The sequence below is a fragment of the Salvelinus namaycush genome, chromosome 38 (assembly GCF_016432855.1).
Source record: "Salvelinus namaycush isolate Seneca chromosome 38, SaNama_1.0, whole genome shotgun sequence".
Classification (NCBI taxonomy): Eukaryota; Metazoa; Chordata; class Actinopteri; order Salmoniformes; family Salmonidae; genus Salvelinus; species Salvelinus namaycush.
In genome coordinates, this window is record NC_052344.1 from 11,048,309 (window position 1) to 11,065,561 (window position 17,253).

General features: G+C 46.1%; 1 protein-coding gene across 1 annotated transcript in view; it reads right to left on the bottom strand.

Moving 5' to 3' along the window:
• Positions 1–16,759, bottom strand: part of LOC120032297 (protein O-mannosyl-transferase TMTC1-like) — a 93,829-nt gene extending 77,070 nt beyond the window's left edge. Inside the window, exons 1-4 of the mRNA XM_038978322.1 lie at positions 16,337–16,759; positions 11,895–12,072; positions 6,206–6,279; positions 5,826–6,002 (exon numbers count right to left, since the gene is read on the bottom strand). Coding sequence (XP_038834250.1) covers positions 5,826–6,002; positions 6,206–6,279; positions 11,895–12,072; positions 16,337–16,629 — 722 coding nt within the window. The 5' untranslated portion in view covers positions 16,630–16,759. The remainder of the gene's footprint in view (positions 1–5,825; positions 6,003–6,205; positions 6,280–11,894; positions 12,073–16,336) is intronic.
• Between the last annotated feature and the right edge of the window lie 494 nt (positions 16,760–17,253).

Here is a 17,253-nt window from a genome sequence, read left to right on the forward strand (position 1 = left end):
TTGCTTTAACTACTGTCATGGAGTTCACTAAATATTGTCATAAAGAAACTGACAAAGCACACAGGTGCAAAATCAAGGTGACTTACAAAGATGAGGACCAAGAGCAAGAGAGGGAGTGTGGTGATGTAACTAAATAATCATTGTGGAATCTGAAAAGACACATATCCTGAAAGCATGATGGTGTACTTACTACATGCACATGCTAACAGAAAGGAACGAGGTGGGTAGTGTGTCATTGTAGCAAATTATTTACAAACTAAAAATCAGATCTCTTAAAGGTTTTGTTCATTTTTGCTCTATTATCTCTATACAATAGGCCATAATTGATTTTGGCCCAATAGGCCTGGCATATGCTCACTTTCAAGGAGCTTTCCGTTTTGATTGGTTTATTTTGCCTAAAAACCATTTGGCCTACCTATAGAGAAGTTTAAAAACAACTCTGCATGTCCGCCCAGCCTGGCAAGAGTGGCCAAAAGGGTGTTTAGCATCCCCAGTGGCTCTGCAAGCGGGTAGAGGATTATCTCTGCTGCTGGCCTGTTCTCCAGGCACCATCGCAAGCTGGTTAAACTCGTATTTCTAAAATAAATTCAAAGACACTGTAGACTGAGCCTAATAAGACATTTTTCGTTTAACTTGGATTTAAATTCTAAGTTACAGCCTATATGCGGAATTTATAGACTTGAATGATTTAATATACAAAATGTTGTTTAAATGCAGAGTGCTTTATGTCCCTACCAGCCTATTGTGTCACACTCGCAAATTCTTCACAATGTTTTTCTTTGTAGGTTATAGCCTTGATATAATATAGCCAAAATCATTCATTTTCGTTTGTTCTTAGGCTCTCTGTCTGGCTCCTGACCTATTTAGAGTGTTATATGCTGTTTAATATGACATGTAGCCTATTTGAAATGATGAGGGCTTCTTACATTCCCCTTTTCATGTTTATTAAAGTACTTTTCATTCCAATCATATGGCTTGGTTTCAATACTTCACAACCAAATTGTAGGTCCAAGTAGTCACTAAAATAGATAGGTGTTGGTTAAATTGTGATTTTAATGAATTAAGCTAATTTGTGGTATCAGTTTTTTTTCCTGTGAGCGTGGAGCGGTTTTTAGCGGTTGGAAAGGATGTGGAGTGCCGGAGCAAGCATCGCTTTGTGAGCGATGAGCAGGATTTCGCACCGCTCAACACCGTGCACATACCCTGCTTATCAGTGACAGGTCTCCAAACAGGCCAGAGAGCTGTGGCCCAAGGGCTCTCATTACAGATAGTTGACTGTGCGCACACACACACACACACACACACACACACACACACACACACACACACACACACACACACACACACACACACACACACACACACACACACACACACACACACACACACACACACACACACAGGCTCACAAACTATCTCCATCTTTCTCTCCCTCCTTAAGTCCTTCCCTCTTGCTCTCTCTCTCCCTCTATTTTCCCTCCCTCTCCCTCCCTCAGTTCCATCAGTTAGTCCAGCCTATAGATAATTAAACACCATCAGCTGTTAATGTAAGGCCCAAATTAAATCAGCATCTATTAAATCTTTGCAGCATATCAAAGAGCCAGGCGTGGGGAGAGATTTAACGCACCCCCAACATATCACTAACCTATCTCCAACGCATATCTAATGCATGTTGACAGCTACTGCAGTCCAGAAGAAAGGGCGACCGGAGGGAAGAGTGGGAGAAAAGAGAAAAAGAGATATGGAGGGGGTGGAAAGAGATGGGGAGAAAGAGTGAAAGAGGATAAGAGAGAGAGAGAAAGGTAGAGAGAAGGAGAGAGGAAGTGGGGGTTTGGCTGGAAATGCTATTGGATCTTCCTCGCTGAATTCCTGAGACGATCCGTATTTCCTGTTCCTTGGCACCAGTATCAAAGACAGTACAGTGAGACGAGAGGCCGGAAAAGAGTGTGTTTTCACTGAATACCCTCTCCCTCTCCTCATCCTCTCTCTATGCCTTCATACACATACTCTCTCTCTCCCTCTAACAGGGCCTGTGGAGCTCATATACTCTCTGTCTCTCCCTCTAACAGGGCCTGTGGAGCTCATATACTCTCTGTCTCTCCCTCTAACAGGGCCTGTGGAGCTCATATACTATCTGTCTCTCCCTCTAACAGGGCCTGTGGAGCTCATATACTCTCTGTCTCTCCCTCTAACAGGGCCTGTGGAGCTCATATACTCTCTGTCTCTCCCTCTAACAGGGCCTGTGGAGCTCACAGCAGACACATACAACTCAACACATACAACAACTTGTGGTCCCGTGTGGCTCAGTTGGTAGAGCATGGCGCTTGCAACGCCAGGGTTGTGGGTTCAATTCCCACGGGGGGACCAGGGTTCAATTCCCACGGGGGGACCAGGATGAATATGTATGAACTTTCCAATTTGTAAGTCGCTCTGGATAAGAGCGTCTGCTAAATGACGTAAATGTAACTCTTTTCTGTTCCATCCCTTTCTGCTGGGTTCGTTCACACACACACACACACACACACACTCCGAGGTCTCCACACCGCAGGCCCCATGGCAGATCGGCTTTCAGAGAAGAAATATGATGTGTGTGCGGTCAAATTAGAGATTCCTTCTTCTGCACTAACACACACGCCATCCCTCAGAGAGAGTTCCTGTCACCACTGGCTGAGACACTGATAGGGCGCTGGGCTTGTCTTTGGAGCTTTAACATACTGCAAAGGATTACACAAAAACACAAACACATGAACACACACACACACAAACATTATTATTTCACATTTGTCTCTTACCCTCTCCCCCCACACCAATTCATCTCTCCCTCCTTCCCCTCTCATTCTATCTCCATTCATCTCTCCATCGTGTTGTGGTGTCATAGCCACACCCCAGAGATGGTGGTGAGGTCAACAAAACAAAGGAGATGATTGTGGACTTCAGGAAACAGCAGAGGGAGCACCCCCCTATCCACATCGACGGGACAGTAGTGGAGAGGGTAGTAAGTTTTAAGTTCCTCGGTGTACACATCACGGACAAACTGAATTGGTCCACCCACACAGACAGCGTGGTGAAGAAGGCGCAGCAGCGCCTCTTCAACCTCAGGAGGCTGAAGAAATCAGGCTTGTCACCAAAAGCACTCACAAACTTCTACAGATGCACAATCGAGAGCATCCTGTCGGGCTGTATCACCGCCTGGTACGGCAACTGCTCCGCCCACAACCGTAAGGCTCTCCAGAGGGTAGTGAGGTCTGCACAACGCATCACCGGGGGCAAACTACCTGCCCTCCAGGACACTACACCACCCGATGTCACAGGAAGGCCATAAAGATCATCAAGGACAACAACCACCCGAGCCACTGCCTGTTCAACCCGCTATCATCCAGAAGGCGAGGTCAGTACAGGTGCATCAAAGCAGGGACCGAGAGACTGAAAAACAGCTTCTATTTCAAGGCCATCAGACTGTTAAACAGCCACCACTAACATTTAGTGGCCGCTGCCAACATACTGACTCAACTCCAGCCACTTTAAAAATGGGAATTGATGGAAATTATGTAAAAATGTATCACTAGCCACTTTAAACAATGCCACTTAATATAATGTTTACATATCCTACATTACTCATCTCATATGTATATGTATATACTGTACTCTATATCATCTACTGCATCTTGCCATCTTTATGTAATACATGTATCACTAGCCACTTTAAACTATGCCACTTTATGTTTACATAGCCTACATTACTCATCTCATATGTATAGACTGTACACTATACCATCTACTGGATCTTGCCTATGCCGTTCTGTACCATCACTCATTCATATATCTTTATGTACATATTCTTTATCCCTTTACACTTGTGTGTATAAGGTAGTAGTTGTGGAATTGTTAGGTTAGATTACTTGTTGGTTATTACTGCATTGTCGGAACTAGAAGCACAAGCATTTCGCTACACTCGCATTAACATCTGCTAACCATGTGTATGTGACAAATAAAATTTGATTTGATTTGATTTGGTTGGTGTGTGGTGAGTAGCAGATGCTACTAGTGATGATGTTGGTCTGGAGGGGATGAGAGAGAGTCCAAGCCCAGCATCAGTGCTTGGTTTGGGGTATGACTCAAGGCTGCAGTGCTGGTGGTTGGAGGTATGGAGCTCCACACATGAAAGAGGGGACGAAGAGAAGACTGTGGGCCAGGAGCAGTTTTGGTGACTGAGGACAGGGAGCATAGATCAGGGTTGTGGCCCAGACATGGTGCCTGATTGTGGACATAACTCTGGGCGTTCTCTGGTGGCTGGAGGGAATTGAAGTTGTGTGTGCAGTTTGTGTGTGTTTTCTGGCTGGAGACGCAGAGGCATGTTGCTGTGCCATGTAAACACACAGCCAGGCCTGGCAGCTGGCCAACACGGCTGTTCGAGTGAGTGTGTGTGTGTGTGTGTGTGTGTGTGTGTGTGTGTGTGTGTGTGTGTGTGTGTGTGTGTGTGTGTGTGTGTGTGTGTGTGTGTGTGTGTGTGTGTGTGTGTGTGTGTTGGGAATAGAACAATAAAACAAGTAAAACACAAAAACATTAAACAAGCAACAACCCTGTACTGTAACTTAGCAACAGAACAGTGTCTTAAAGCTATAGGAGTCAACATTGAAGTCACCACTAACTATTTAGCAGGCAGCTTTAGTCCAGAGCAGCAGAGGGAAAAAGCAAAGCCACGAGTAAGTAGCAGCAGTAGTGCTATACACCATTCATCAGCCCACAGTAGGGGTTAGTGGTGCACTCATTCACTATCACACCAGTACAGCTGTAGTAATACTACAACAATACTGAAGGCTATTACAGAGGCTTAGCAGTGAGTCTCTATGAGAGGCCTGTAGTCCAGGGCTGTCTGTCAGCGTTAGCACTCTCTCACACACACAGTTTGAGCTCTCCACTGTCATATTAAGAGGTGTCCATCCAGAGGAAGACATAAACAAGACACAGGACATGGCTTAGAGAGACACGATGCCAAGAGTAGATTTCTGGCAGGACGTGGTGTGATGAGCGAACACAAAGAAAAACATCCAACTACTAAGGGACACATTTACACACAGAGACACACATGGATAGTGACGCACACACACCCAGACACACTCAAGTCCCACAGCCATACGACTCAATGACAGATGCCTGGGGCAGTTACCCTAACATAACCCCCTAATACAAACACACACGTCCCCCCTCACTGTTAAATCCTTTAATGTGTTATCAGAGGCCAGCCCACTGAACACAGGCTAATTCCAGCACATTCCAACACTGCATGGGGTGGAGGCCCCCAAAACATCAGGACCTGGCTTTGGCAGGGTGGACTACACACACACACAGACACACACACAGACACACACACAGACACACACACAGACACACACTCAGTCTATGTAGCAGTAGTTTTCACCCGTCTCTCCCTTCGTCTGATCCATGACATTCCCATACCAACATTTGGCCTGTTACTGTACACACGTGTTATTCTGTCTCTATAGATGGCTGATCCACCAACTTAACTGGCTGGTCCAGCCGTGCTTTTAGGAGAACAGTCAACAGTTAGGAGAGAATAACAGGAACCCTGGTCTGTAGGAATACTGAAATGACCTGGGTGGAGGGTGCACACACACAAACACACACACAAAGATGTGTTTCTTTACAACACACACATACAGCTAATTACATATAACCAGCTCATACACACACAAGCCGACAACAGTGACAAAGGGCTTCTTAGGCAATCAAGCCGTCTTAACACACCCACTCACAGACACACACACTCACAGACACACACACACACACACACACAGAGGACTTACAAGAGGAGGGGCTTGCGGCAGAGCACCAGGGCGTCGTAGAGCACACACACCCCGAAGACGGTGATGCCCGTCTCCTTGACCAGCATGGCACAGGTGCCCAGCAGCAGACTGGCACCCAGCGCCCACACAGACACCGTGGAGGGCAGAGAGTCTGCAGAACCACACACACCCACACTCCTGGGGAGAGAGAGGAGGGGGAGGAGGGGGAGGAGGGAGTGCTATTAAGTAAAGAGAAAATGATGCCCACAGTGTAAAAAAAACTACACAATCCACCCCCCAGAGTAGTGAGAGAGAGAGAGAGAGAGAGAGAGAGAGAGAGAGAGAGAGAGAGAGAGAGAGAGAGAGAGAGAGAGAGAGAGAGAGAGTTAGGGTTTTCTTACCTAATATAGGAGAGAAAGGCCAGGAGGAACAGCATGCAGGCCAAGACATCCGCCCTGCCCACGATACCAGATACCTGAAACATACACACACAGAGTTGACATTAGTCCTGCGGCTCAGGTGACCCGGACAACCTGTAGACTAGCGACAGAGTAGAGTGGGTGTCCATAGGTAAGTCTATTATGTTGCTAGGTTACACTGAGACACATAACTCTGTTACATAGCACTGTGTTATGGAACAGTCTGTCAGCAGAAGTCCAGAGACAGTTCAGGGCAGGTTGGAGATGAGACAGTAATATCTGTATATTTACCACAAAGTGCCCTGATGTTTGAGTCTCTTCTCCAAGAGAGAGACCTAGTTAGGTGGCAATACTTAAAGTGTGATATGTTAGCTGGTGATATGTTAGGTTGTGTTACAGTTCTGTTTGGGTCTGGGGTACGTTATGTTCCAGTGAGGTCTGCAGTTTGTAAGTCTCTGCTGCAGTGAGGTAGTTAGTCAGACTGGATGAGCACACTGACATGTCCAACTGGGACTGAGATAAAAAACACAGACAGAGACAGAGAAATAGAGCGAGAGAGAAAGACAGAAACAGAGAGAGCGACAGAGACAGAGAGAGCGAGAGAGACAGAGAGAGCGACAGAGACAGAGAGAGCGACAGAGACAGAGAGAGCGACAGAGACAGAGAGAGCGACAGAGACAGAGAGGGCGACAGAGACAGAGAGAGACAGAGAGAGCAACAGAGAGGGCGACAGAGAGGGCGACAGAGACAGAGAGAGCGACAGAGAGAGCGACAGACACACCGAGAGAGACAGAGAGAGAGAAAAAGTCATACTCAGAGATGAACAGGGTCGGATAGGAACTGTGAGATCATAAATCTCAAAACCTCCAGGATAGGAAGACGGGGGGATGGAGAGAGGGAGGGGTACGGAGGAGAGAGGAGCGGGATAGCAATAGATGAGGAGGACAGGAAGGAGTAGATTGATTGCCACCCTCCAGAGAGTCTGTAAATATAACAGTCGGTCCCAGAACCTTTTAATCAAACTGGCAAAACAGCCAACCTCTGTCACTGTGTGTGTGTGTGTGTGTGTGTGTGTGTGTGTGTGTGTGTGTGTGTGTGTGTGTGTGTGTGTGTGTGTGTGTGTGTGTGTGTGTGTGTGTGTGTGGGTGTGTGTGTGTGTGTGTGTGTGTGTGTGTGTGTGAGGGTACAGGGACCTCGATTCGGTCCGCACTGTGAATCCAAATTAATACATACAAGATATATTTTAAAAACACTAGGCTAACACTGCATTTTAGGCCTCTTGCGTAAATCTGAGCTAAAAAAAAAAACTACATTTCAGGCTATTCCGTAAACGAAAACTACAGCCTATGTGCACGTTGCAATCCCTATAACAGCCCGGAACTAGTTTTGTGTGATGGCGAGTGATGGAGTCGTTAAATCAGAATACTCTATCATCATTTAAATCTCCAGTTTGGGAACATTAGGGCTCCCCAGTAGATTAGAACGGCGATGGAGAGAGAGAGAGAGTATGTCACCACCGCTCAACGAGAATAGCCTATGCAGCTGCCAACACACTTCGCCCTCTCGCCCCCATTTCAGAAAACAGGTAGTATCCGCTCTATCCGCTCGTTAAAGCCAAAATTGTCAATGAATTGGCCAATGACCCTGTGTTGTACTTACTACAGATGGATGGACCTCCAGGTCTACAGAGAGATACTTAACAGTCGGCAGGTTTCCATTGGCCCAGATTTATTCGACAGAAGCAGTGACATTGCAACACGTGTAATGGAAACAGCCGATATAGGAGACATTTTCAAAAGATCGACAACATTTTTATCCATTTGACATGGGTGGATTTTTATTTTGTCGAACTTTCTTTGTGACAAAATTATGGATTTTATTTTTTTATATATAAATTATGATTGGCGAATACTTTTGAAGGTACGCGTAAGGTCATCACGTAACTATAAGCTCCACTCTACATTTAATTATATTTTTTCCAACTATTAAAAAAACAAACATTTGTCAAGGATTATCCTGACTTTGATGAATGCCAGAATTGCTTTTCTGGTTGACTGGCAAGTTTCACCATCCATTTATTTCAGATGTACAGTAGTGCACGTTTCCCAATGGCACGGACCATGTTGGCACAGGATAATTATTAGAACATGGCTAATATTAGTAAATGATTGCATTCTATACATGCTGGCTTTCTTCAGGCTATACCGGAGACATGAAACAGATGGGAGGGAATACAGTCTGTCACCAGTTTATTCAATTTGACTAAATGGGTCACGGAAACACTTCAACCACAAACATGTTATTCGACATTGTAGGTTTTTCCCAAAAAGTTTTTGGTTTGTTTGTTGCTGTGGCATCGTTATGTCCAGCTGTTTTTAAATCGACACAAGATCGTTCAAATGGAAACGCACCCTAGCAGGCAATAGTCGCGTCTATTTTCTATGCAAACGTTCTAAACTTCAAAGAAAAACTAAATAACTGGACAAGTTAATAGAAACATAGCTAGTGAGAGCCAGGTGTGGGAAATGAGAAGTAGACACGCCTCCTTTATGAGAGTCACACAAGAGCGCATATTTTTATTTTTGTAAGAAGATATTATAGCATAATATGTCTGAGCCATGTTTACATATTCATTTCACATGCATATTGCACTTATTTGAGTGTTGTTGTTGAGTAATCGTCGGTTTGTATTTAAGAAAATACAAAGTGTTGGTATTATTCCTGATGGTGCTCTCATTAAGCATATTTTGACTCATGATCATATATGGAATCAGGAATACAAACACTTTGTATTTTTCTAAATAAACAAAAATGACCTACAGTAACTGTTGGCATTTCCTTTTCCTGCTGTAGAAGCTCATCAGTAAAGCAGGGGGAGGAGCCCAGTATCTTATATATTTCATTAATGAGGAAGAAGACAAGAGTCTTCCACCCTGTCCTCGCTCTTCTCCCTCTTCTCTCCCACCCCCTCATCCAATTGCCCTTCATCCTTCACCTCTGTTCTTTCTCTCCTTTCATCTTCCTCCATCCATCCCTGCCTCCCACTGTGACTGAAGGTGACTCAGCAGTGTCATCTCGGTACACACACCACACATTCTTTAACAGTATATCTCAACTCAAAAACACTCCCAGCCTTAAAACTCACTTAAAATATCTAAATCAGACCTTTAATGTCCTAACCCATGGAGTACCAGCTGTGTGTGTGCGCACGCAGTGAGAAACACACATTCTAGAACATTCTGAGCCACACCCTTCTAGGGCTGCAGCTGTTTCTAATAGAATGTGCTTTAGAGACACACCCTGCCCCCTGGAATTGTCTAATGGGACATTTGGTACTGATTTACTGTGTTTTCTCTCTCTCTTTTTCTCTCTCTCTTTTTCTCTCTCTCTTTTTCTCTCTCTCTCTCTCCCTCTCCCTCTCCCTCTCCCTCTGGGATTTGAGTACTCTATCCTGATCGCACACACGCCTACTACAGTGCAGTACTACCTCACCACACTACAGTAAAGTACTACCTCACCAAACACCTCTACTACAGTCAAGTACTACCTCACCACACACGCCTACTAAAGTCAAGTACTATCTCACCACACACGCCTACTACAGTAGTCAGTGATTAGCCTTGTCCAAGCCAGAACGGCCTGGGCCCATCCTGTTTCTGTAGCGTGAGGCAGCTTGATGTACAAGTACACCCCCTAGTCAGTACCATACTACTCCTATTTAACCCAGCACCAAACATGTCCATAAACGGACACAAAGGTGTTTCAATAATAGCTATTGTGTTGACCAGAGCTGCTGTAATAGTAAGTATGGCTCTCCCACCTCTCCACTGCTGTCTCCTGGCCTGGTCTTCTCCACACACACTGGGCTCTCTTCACTGGCACAAACACACACACACACACACACACACACACACACACACACACACACACACACACACACACACACACACACACACACACACACACAAATGCAGACTACCTCATTCTAGCCACTTACATCATTTTGCAGGAATTTGAACACAGCTGCTGCTTCCCCACTCTAAAATCTACACGTGGAGTAGAATATACAATACAGCCCAAGGACACAGACCCAAACACATACAGTATATCACACACATCACACACACACACACTCTCTCTCAGGTCTGCAAAATAACTATTTTCTCAATAACATGGTTTTAAAAGTCAGGAGAAAAATGACTATCTACAGTATGGCGTCCCTCACCTCTGTCTGGCCTGTCTTTTCCCTACAGCTAACACACTCAACATCTACTTTGCCATGCCAACCATGAGTGTGCCTAAGTGGACAGTGAGACACACAGACGCTCAGTGGGATCCCCACATGACCTGACCAGTCTGTCTCAGCAGCCGCCATTGAGAAGAGAGGAGAGTGGGATGAATGGAGGGCTTTCAGCCTTGAACAGCACCTCCATTCACTGGCTGCAGATCTGAATGACTGCATCTTTATGGCAGCCATATTGGATAGGGAGACAGGGACTGTGTGATGCCAGGAGCTTCACGGAGAAGGTGGATGAGGGATAGGCCACTTTTTAATCGCTGTCTGATTGTGTGTATATCCCTGCTCATCAGTATAAGTGAAGTGACCTCCAGCTGGTCCCCTGGCTAATGACGTAACCGGTTTACTGCACTGAGTTCATCAGACTCTGGCACCACTGGCACAGTCACTCACTGCAGAGACACAGCACTGCCAAAGACCTGCCACTACACAGCCGCGGCATCAGCCCCAGCCCTCAGAATGACTGACTACTTACTGCATGACTGCCTGGCAGACTGACACTGGGTGGAAATGGGACTGGGACTGAAGCTCCTGAAAACCTATGTTAGGGAGGCTAGTGCTAGTATGAGCTAGGAAGCTAAAGACTCATTTGAGTGGCTGTGGACAGGGGTTATGAGCTGGAGGTTGGTCCATGATTAGTTTATGGTTTAGGGAGAAGGTTGGGCGATGAAGCCTGGGCTGAAGCTGAGACTGGGGCCAGATGGAATGATGAAGGGACCTGTAGGATTAACACCAGAGAGACTAAGGCTGATTGGGATGTTAGACACAGACTGGGAGTAGTGTCTCTCTCTCTCTCCTCCTCCTCCTCCTCTTATCCTTCTCTCTCTCCACCGTCTCATACATTCCTCTGCCCCCTCGCTCTCTCCACATTTTTCTCTTTCGCCCTTTTCATCTATCTCTCTCTGTCTCTCTCTCTCTGTTTCACTCTCGCTCTCTCTCTGCAGAGCACTAACTTTAACACATCAGTCTTTCTTCTTCTTTCACCTGTGAGAATGAATTATGATTCGCATCCACACGGGATTTGCATTCATTTCCCAAATTGTAAAAATGTCCTTGCTACTTTTGAAACATTCAAGACCAAATTCATGGAGCTGGAACTGTAATATGAAAACGGGAAGGTTGCCTTTTCCAGACTTATTGAACAGGGACCTGATTCCCCAGTAGTGACACGAGTGAGTGAGAGCCCTGAGCTTGTCTCACATGCAAAGGCACAGTCACAGATTGCCATGTCAGAGGATGACTGCACGTGTCACAAGGTAGTGGTACTCTACAGTATGTGAAGGAATCCATGTGATTGGTCTTACACGTGAGGGAGGAGTCATTGAGAAGAAGCATGTCTGCTAGAGGGGGTTGTGTGTGTGTGTGCATACTCACAGCCTCAGTGTGTATGGGATGCACAGCGAAGAGAAGGGCGGTGAGGAAGGCCAGACGGGGGTCGTCGAACACGCAACGATCACACGTGTGCATGAGCAGACAGGTCACGGCACAGTGAAGACACACGTTGACCACATGGAAGTAGAGAGGGGTCATTCCACCCAAGAGGATGTTCAATCTGATGGAGAGAGAGAGAGAGAGAGAGAGAGAGAGAGAGAGAGAGAGAGAGAGAGAGAGAGAGAGAGAGAGAGATTGTAATCACCATTTTACCATCATAATTAGAGAGAAAAGAGACTTATTCAAACTAAAACTGCAGGATATGAAACATTTGCTGCTAATGCATCACAGCCACACTGTGTTGGGAACTGTGACCCTCCTTTACAGTTTCCTCCATCACCAATGACTACAGTCCAATCACAGCTGGGGTCAATTCCATTCGACCATAGTCAAATTAAATTCAGGACGGGTATCTAACTTAAGGTAATTACATGAATTGAATACAATTAAATTTAATTTTGGTTGAGGATATTCCCTTCCCTTAATTACCAGCTTTTTGATGGTGTAATAAGGCTGAGATAAGCAATTTGGAATCTTCATATAATATATCTTATATCTGCATATATTAGTCTGTTCAAATTACATTTTCCCCCCACCCACACAGTTATAACACAATAGTAAAATCTCCATTACACACCCAAGTACAGAAAACCATTAGTTCAGGTTATATAAAAACATTTCTCCGTGAGATTGTAATTACGCCCTCATATATTAAGCGATTCCTCCCCCGTCTCACAGTAGAGAAGCATCCCAACCCCAAACCTCCATTATGAATTCAATTACAGCACTACACCATCTCTGTAAAACAGCCTGTTTCTCTCATCATTAAACAGTCTGCACAGTCTGAGTCCTAATACTGAAGAAACCCATACATTTCCAGGATGAAAGACTTGGAGAATCTGAAAACAGAACTTAACGAGACAGAAGGGAATCTGAAGAGAACATAACATGGGTTTTAATGGGGGAAAGACCGTAGAGCTGATTGTCATACATAAGCGATAATGGGGACGCCTCATAAAAGCCATCGTCCAATCCGTTAAGTGATGATGAAAAGCAGGCTCCACCCCTCCTATATCCTGTGTTACATCATAGATCATACATAGTGGATGTTGTAGCATGCCCTGAGGAGAGGGTATTAACATGTGTAAGCCGGCCCTCCGATTGGATCGTGTTATAGGCCTTCTCAGTGAGTCATGGCGGATGTGCACTCTGTTATTAAAACTAATGCATTTCAATTAGAGACCAGAGACTGGACAGCGGACAATTTCCTGACAATGTGATCTGACCAGGAAAAACAAGGCCTTTCTTATACCCTACGACTAGGATCTGGACGTTCTCCACACCACATCCCCTGACCAGGAAAAACTCTGGGCCCACCACTGTAAAGGTGTCATTTTTGTTTCACCGTTGCCTAGCTGCAGAACTATAGTGCCTGTATTGTGATAGAAGAGAAGTGTTGAGACGTGCAGGTAGAGTGGTTACACTGGTCAAATCTGAAACAGACAGGTATCTAGCTCCCAAAGGACAAAGTAACTGTCCCCAGGCAGCCTGGTTGTACTGGAGGGGACAGGGGATATGACAGAGGCTTCAGCAGGTTATGTGTCTTTACACTGTTGTACCATGTTTATGCTATGTCCTCTGTGTGGGATTCGGGGGGGGGGGGGGGGGGGGGGGGGGGGCTGGACCGTAAACTGTGACGTGATCTCATAGCCTGTTTTTCTGTCATTCTCTGTTATTATGCCCCTCTTTTCATCTCATTCACTCCGTCCCTCCTTATATCTACCCCCTTTGTCCCCCTCCTGCTCTCTCCCCAAAGCCATTGTTCCATTAGTAGGCTACATTAGAGTGCTTCAGGGGTGTGTGTCCTTCACCTTGAGGACCGTCTCAGAGGCCCGACAGTGATCACTGACACAGAAACACACTGCTATAGTGAGCACAGGGCCCCCACAGGCACAGGTGTGGTGTATGTGTGCGTGCGTCGGTGTGTGTGTATGAGGTGTGAGTCTCCGGGTGTCAAAATGGCAGATCTTCAAGGACATGTGTGTGTGTGTGTGTGTGTGTGTGTGTGTGTGTGTGTGTGTGTGTGTGTGTGTGTGTGTGTGTGTGTGTGTGTGTGTGTGTGTGTGTGTGTGTCCATATGTACCACTGTCCCATATACTGTACATGTGTAAATATGCCCTTCTCCCAAAATAATGAAGCATACATGTAAATGTGAGTCAGATTTGCCCAATTTAGTCTGAATTTAAAGAAAATACAGAGGAGACCAGACAAGGCACTGTAGTGTCACTGAGACACTGACAACTCCTCTCCTCCCTTCGCTCTGTGCCGTCACAAAGTATTGGACTACAGGCTTGAGACAGACAGACACGCAGGAGTAGCTTGTGTATGTGCGTGAGCGTACACACCACAGAGAATACATCTGGCCGGTTTTGGGCTATATGTGTAGATGGAGATTCAGCTGCTTGGCTTGGCAGCAGTGTGTGGGTAACCAACTGCAGAACCAGAAGGAGAGCGCTACACAACCAGATGCTCCATCCATCGCCTCAAAAGAGAGAAACCCATTCAAAGCCTCAGCACATCAGCACAGCAGCCTTCCCTCTCCCCCTTACCCAGTGCACTAAGTATTCAGCACACACACAGCAGCTGACAACCTTTCTGTTGTCATAATCAGCATCACGCGTCTCCAGCTCTGAATGTGCCCTTTTCAAAGACGATGTTGATACCTACGCTCAACACTGAGGAATGTAGCGCAGAGAAGAAACACTTATTTGACATTTATTTTCTGGCGCTTCGTGCGGTGTCGGGGAGGAGCAGCACATGGTTGTCAGACGGTACAGGCTCTGAGAAGAGGTCAGAGGATACAGCGACAGACTGACAGTGGAGATGATGTCTTACTAAGCAATCAAAGTATTAGAATAGATAAGTCCCATACATAAGATGGTGTGTGAGTGAGTGAGTGTGTGTGTGTGTGTGTGTGTGTATCCACAGCCCTGTGCAAAGAAAAACCACAAAGCTTTACCAGGCAGAGAATGGGTCTATCCTGTGGTTGTCTACCGCCTGATGGTTCATATTAGTATTCCATCTATTGTTTATATTTCAACTTTCCTGTCTGCTGAAGAAAACCAAGCACTTTGTGCCCTCACTGATTACATACAGACCTGCTGGACATGTCTATTATTATAACACTTCACTTCACCCTCTTTTGGGCAACGGAGTGGCGCAACGGTGCTAAAGGCGTCACTACAGACCCTGGTTCGATTCCAGGCTGTATCACAACCGGCCGTGATTGGGAGTCCCATTGGGCAGCCGACAATTGGCTCAGCGTCCTCCGGGTTAAGGTTAGGCCATCATTGTAAATAAGAATTTGTTCTTTAACTGACTTGCCTAGTTAAATCAGGGTTATTAAATATCAATCCTACATGTGCTAGATAGAAACAGAGCCTAGAGTTCTGTCAATTATAATTTTTTGTGGTTTTCATATCAACATCTTTCGAATAGTCTGTAGTATGTTTTTCATCAATCTGTGAAATCTGTAAGCTATTATTAATGTTTCTGGTTGACTAAGGCTTGCGCCGAGAGCCAGACCCCTCCCGCGTACCATTGCGCTGCCTGTGACACGTCCTCTCCAGTGTGTGTGCCCGGAGATTAAATTGACACTGTCTGGAAAAGTTCCCTTGAACGACGACTGTTTGTTAAATTGACAACAACATTCAACACTAACATCCCGAAATGTGGCCGATCAATGTTCTGCAGCGTCAAACATATCCGCCAAAATACATTGAAGTGAACGTTGAGTGCGAATTCAGGAACTCCACAGCAAGCAACAAGTGTGTAGGCAAAAAACGGTCAACATCTGCCAGGTCCAGCTGTATTTCGACTCTAGGCTATTTGAAAATGTTTCAAGTTGCATTTCTGTAGCATATTCTAAGATCAAGGAGCACAAATAAAATCGGATTTTCTTGCGAGCGAGCAGTGTTCATGGCACGCTTCAGCAAGTTTAGCTAACTGCGCAACCGGACCGCCGTAGCAGTCTGATTATAACCCATTAGGCTACGTAATGTTTGTTTATGGTAGGTGCAGATGTGCGTCGTTCATAACCGCTGGCGATCGACCAAGCTCAACCCAGCTCAAAGCAAGAAGAAACCTACAGTAGGCTAGTCTATGACGTCAGCCTATTTCGGAGAACCGATACATGGTATTAATTGTATCGGATCACAAGTTGGATAGCTGACGAAGCCAGCGCATGTATGGACATTGCCACCAACTTCAGCAACGTTGTTTCTCATTCCAGCCCGAGACCCAGCTGTTCAAGTTAACTACAGAGACTTTGCAACCGGTGCTGGGAAGATAACCACAGAGAGCTATAGGGGAGAGAGTGAACTTACTTGAAGGTGAGGATGCATAACGGTCTGTAGGACTTGTGGCTTGTGTTATCCGCCATCCTCTTGCCCCAAAAGTCGTTGGTGAAGATGTTCTGCAGGCTGGACCCGGGCCGGACGTCGGGGTTATTGCTGATAGCCCACACATCGTCGTGCACGAACTCCCCGTGCAGAGAGTTGCTGTAGCACAGCGCGCACAGAGCCAGCAGCACCGCATATCGACCTGCTCCTCTCCCCGCTTCTAACGGGACCGACAGGCGGAGCGGGCCAGGGGTCTTCTCTCGTCCGTGTACTGTCATGTCGGCCCACGCCTGGCAACAAGCCGCTTGGGTCTGGGAAAAAGCCGGGGTGAATAGAGAGCCATATCAGTTCCGCTATACAGGCAGGTAGCGACTGTGTTGCCTACTGTGGGCTGCGGGGACTGACTATAAAGCACCCAGCGAAATGAGAAGCCTCCTCTTGACGCATGCGCACGGCGCAGTACGGTCCTTCCCGGAGCTGGAGAGATTCATTAGCACCACCTAGACCGAAAATCAATAGCGCGCGGCATACTGTTTCAGCCGATTGCTATGGCACGGACATGACCTTTATCTTTAGACTAGGCCAATAATAAACTAATGATTGTCTAGGACGGGCCATGCGGGGACGCGCTAATAGAGAGAGAGGGACATGCCCGTGTCCGGTCAGTCTGAGTGGGAGAGATGAGAAAACAAAGACATTGTCTGTCTCTGTCCCCGAGCTCGAGGTCACTGACTCTTACCCTGCCAAGCGCTTTATTATACACAAAAAATTAGGAGTTCAACAAGGGTTCTTCTAAGATCACCAAAGTTCTTCAAAGGACCTCAGGGTTCTTGGCACTGAAATTTGCCCCTAAAAGGTTATTCCCAAGAACCCAATAGGAGGAACCTCCTTAGTTGGTGGGG